We start from the raw sequence: 3,800 nt of genomic DNA, 5'->3' as shown, positions 1-3,800 counted from the left end.
TCTTCCTACTTTAGCAAAGAATGTTTAATTCTCATGAATGACTTGCCCATGATTACACTAATAAGTAGTGGAACCAGAATTTAAACCAGTTAGTCTGATTTCTGACTTTAAGTCAGGAAAGTTGAATAAAGAAAATCAAAATGCAACCCACACTTACTGTTGAAAACAGGTAGAGATTGTAGATTAAAAGTATTAACTAGGATGCAAGGAGGCAGAAATAGGAGAAATGGGAATAGAGAAAACTTGACTATCTAGAAGAGTGAGACCTCTGGAAATAGCACCAATTTATTCATTCACTGATTTATTGCATATATATTTATTGAATGTCTACTTTCCTCGACAGTGGAAATACTAGAGAAAAAGAAAGTCATGATTCCAATCCCCAATGACTGTATTAACTGGAAGGAACATGGGCAAAACACAATGAAATGCACTGTGATAAGTGCTATAATGGGTGCCCACTCAAGGCTCGGTGGGAGAAAGAAGAAGCATCTAAATCTATTTTGGATAGTCGAGGAAGTCTTTGTAGTAGAAGTGACCATTGAACTTTGTGCAAAGTCTCTGAGATGAAATGAGCTCATAAAAGAACTACAATACATCAATATCATTAGAACATTAACACTAATATTGGTGGGAGGTAGGAGTGAGGCTGGTGCCAAACCAAGAAAGTCCTTAAATGATAAGCTAAGGAGTTTAAATTTTATCCTGCAGATGATGGGAAACTATTATATGTTATATACATTTTGTTTTTCCTTTGAGAGAAATGAGTTCTTATTACAGGTGGTAAAAAATAATGTAAAATGATAAAGTCCCTGTTCTCAAAAAGCTTGAAAATTAATTTGGCAACAGATAAGCTAATTCTTCTATAGCACTGAAAATCTTGTAATAGTTTGGTCAAAACAAAATAAAACAAAAAACAAAAACTAAAATTGATATATGCTACCCTACTTAAACTTTTCAATAACCTCCATGCCTTTTCATATGTCTTGAATGTCTGATTGCTTTACTGAAAAATGTCTACTTAAACTTTGAAACTATCTCCTCTGAGAAGACTTTGTGTGTTTACCATTTGGCAGGCATTGTGCTGAGCACTTTAAACACATCATCTTATCAGATTCCTATGGCAAATTAAAAGGTTAGTTTTTATTTCTTGTTGAGAAGACAAAAATTTGGGTAGGTTGGGTGTCATGCCCAATGTTACATAGCTAATATGTAATGAAACAAGAATGAATTCAGTCAGTCTGAGTTTTGACTTTTAATCAGGAAGGGCAAAGTTAGATGAAAAGAAATTCAGTCCCTCTAGAGCTGAAAACTGACAAAGGGTATAGATTAAACTTTCTTTTGTTCTTTCTCTCTGGTGTGGTTTTCCACATGGCTGAGGTTATAGTCTAATGGAACTCTACCTCTGCATTTGTCTAATCAGATTACGAATGACAAGACTTGGATTACTTATTACTATGTTCCTAGCACCTATCTCAGCACCTTGCACTTCACAGATGCTTAATAAATGTTTGTGAGATGAATAAATGCCTGTTTCCTTTCCACTCTGTGTACTGTGGACAAAGCTCAGGTTGTTGTAGAGTTAGGTCCATGCACTGGCTATCTTTGCTTTGTGAACTTTTTTTTCCGGAACAGTAGAGCTAGGAAAGAGAAAAAAGTTTTGTCTTTTCACATCCAATTGCCTTTGAGGAGCTGGGAAGAGAGCAATTCACACTTGATTATCTTACATCAGATAAATTAGCAGCACTTGGATTGCGGAGGAGTCAAGAGCTAGAGCTCTCTTCAGTCTGACTAGCCAGCTCCGTCTCAGCTCAGAGGCCATGCTTCCTTCCCTGCCAGTCTTGGCTCTCAGCCTCCTAACTGCGGCCTTGGGCCAGACATTACAATTTCGAGAACATGTCTTTCTTAAATTTCTGGGCTTGGACAAGGTTCCTTCTCCACAGAAATTCCAACCTGTGCCTTATATCATGAAGAAAATTTTCCAGGATCAAGAGACAGCAGCCACCACTGGGGTCTCTCAAGACTTATGCTACGTAAAGGAGCTGGGAGTCCGTGGGAACGTACTTCGACTTCTTCCAGATCAAGGTAAGGATATTGGAGTGTTTTCTAGAGGAAAATCTGGCATTGGAAGAAAGGAAATAAAGGGCAGTAACAGTTACTGAGGGGTTCATAGATAGCAGGACTTGCGCTGGTATTTTATATATTTTATCTCATTTAATCCCAACAACGATTCTGAGAGGAAGGCTCAGACAGTAGTAGATAACCTGTAACCTATTCAAGATTATACAGCTAGTGTGTGAACAAAGTCAGGATTCAAAATAGGTTTTTTTCTGAACCAACAACTTTGTGCTGCAGTTTAGGAGAGGTGAAGGTGGAATTGGGGCTCTGTCTCCCACCCTTTAGCGCACAATTTACGCATCCTAGTGCCTTTGGTATGGCAAGCAGGGGACAAAAATTTTGACCTTAGTTTGCCCATGAGACTAGCTTTACCTTCATTAGATGGAAAAGGCTACTCTTGGTTTACGGATACTGAACAATAATATATGCCATTGTCATACATACCCTTTATATAAAGATCTAAGTGAGTGCCATTTAATACTTTGCCAAACTGACAACCCACCAAAATTACCCAAGTCAGTTGTTAAAAAGCTGATTCTTCAGCCCAGTTCCTACCCTTCATTCTCCCATCCCATTCTTATTTAAGTCAGAGGTGGTTGTTGTAATCTGCATTTCTATTAGCCTCCCAGGTGGTTCAGAGACAGAACTGAGAGCCCTGATTGGTTAGTTTTAAAGCAATTTGAGATTAAGATTTAAATACTTATTTGTCCAAAAAGCATTTAGTTGATATCCATTGTGTCCCGGGAACTGTGTAGGGCCATGAGAATACAGAAATTAAAGATAAAATCTACTCTTTAAGAGTTTATAGAAGGGAAGTAGACAAACAGATGAGTTCCATATTTATTCTGTGCTCAGTATTATGTTAGAGGCTCAGGTCCTTGGGGGTGGGAGTTCAGGGAAAATTTCTGGAGGAAGGTTAAGAGATAAGAAAAGAAAGTTTGAAGAGTTTTCCTTGGAGAGAGTAGAAAACAGCTGAGATTACTTCTCTCCCTCCCTGATGGAAAAATCTTTGATTTTTGTGATGATCATAACCCTAACAAATTTGGGGGGGGGGGAGGGGTAAAACATAATCTCACCACCATTCCTCCCTAAACTTCCCCCTGGAGAAAACAACTATGAACAGTTGATATATTTTCTTCCAGACTTTTCTTATTTGCATACGTATAATATAAACTTGGAACATTTTTTTTAGTGGGATCATACTATACATTCCTTTAATGTTATGGACATCTCTTACAAGTCCGAACGAATAGTCAGCTTATCCTCGTTTTAATGGTTGCATGATATTTCATTATATAAACATGCTAAAATTTATGTAACTGATGCCCTGTTGTTGGGCATGGACATATCATAAATAGTGCAGCTTTACATCCATTTGTGTGTGTGTGTGTGTGTGTGTGTGTGCGTGTGTGCACTTTTTCTGTTTCCCTAGGATAAATTCTTAGAAGAGGCTTGCTGTATCAAAGAGTAGGCACATTTATACTTTTGATATATAACATACATCCTCCAAAATTTTTACACCACCATAATTGTATGAGAATTCTTACATACAATTGACAAAAATCTTTTTTAAAATAGAAACTTATTGAAGTATAACATACATCTAGAAAAGTGCATAAATCATAGAGAACAACGCAACAAATTTTCACAGACTATCCAGCACTCAGATCAAGAGACAACAC

At 37.3% G+C, this 3,800-nt stretch overlaps 1 protein-coding gene across 1 annotated transcript in view; it reads left to right on the top strand.

Moving 5' to 3' along the window:
- Positions 1–1,652: 1,652 nt before the first annotated feature.
- Positions 1,653–3,800, top strand: part of GDF3 (growth differentiation factor 3) — a 5,777-nt gene continuing 3,629 nt past the window's right edge. The window contains exon 1 of the mRNA XM_011365776.2: positions 1,653–2,085. Within this exon, the coding sequence (XP_011364078.1) occupies positions 1,821–2,085 (265 nt within the window). The 5' untranslated portion in view covers positions 1,653–1,820. The remainder of the gene's footprint in view (positions 2,086–3,800) is intronic.

The sequence above is a fragment of the Pteropus vampyrus genome, unplaced genomic scaffold (assembly GCF_000151845.1).
Source record: "Pteropus vampyrus isolate Shadow unplaced genomic scaffold, Pvam_2.0 Scaffold116, whole genome shotgun sequence".
Classification (NCBI taxonomy): domain Eukaryota; kingdom Metazoa; phylum Chordata; class Mammalia; order Chiroptera; family Pteropodidae; genus Pteropus; species Pteropus vampyrus.
The sequence above is the reverse complement of the archived record's forward strand: the minus strand, read 5'-3'. Positions and strand labels throughout refer to the sequence as shown.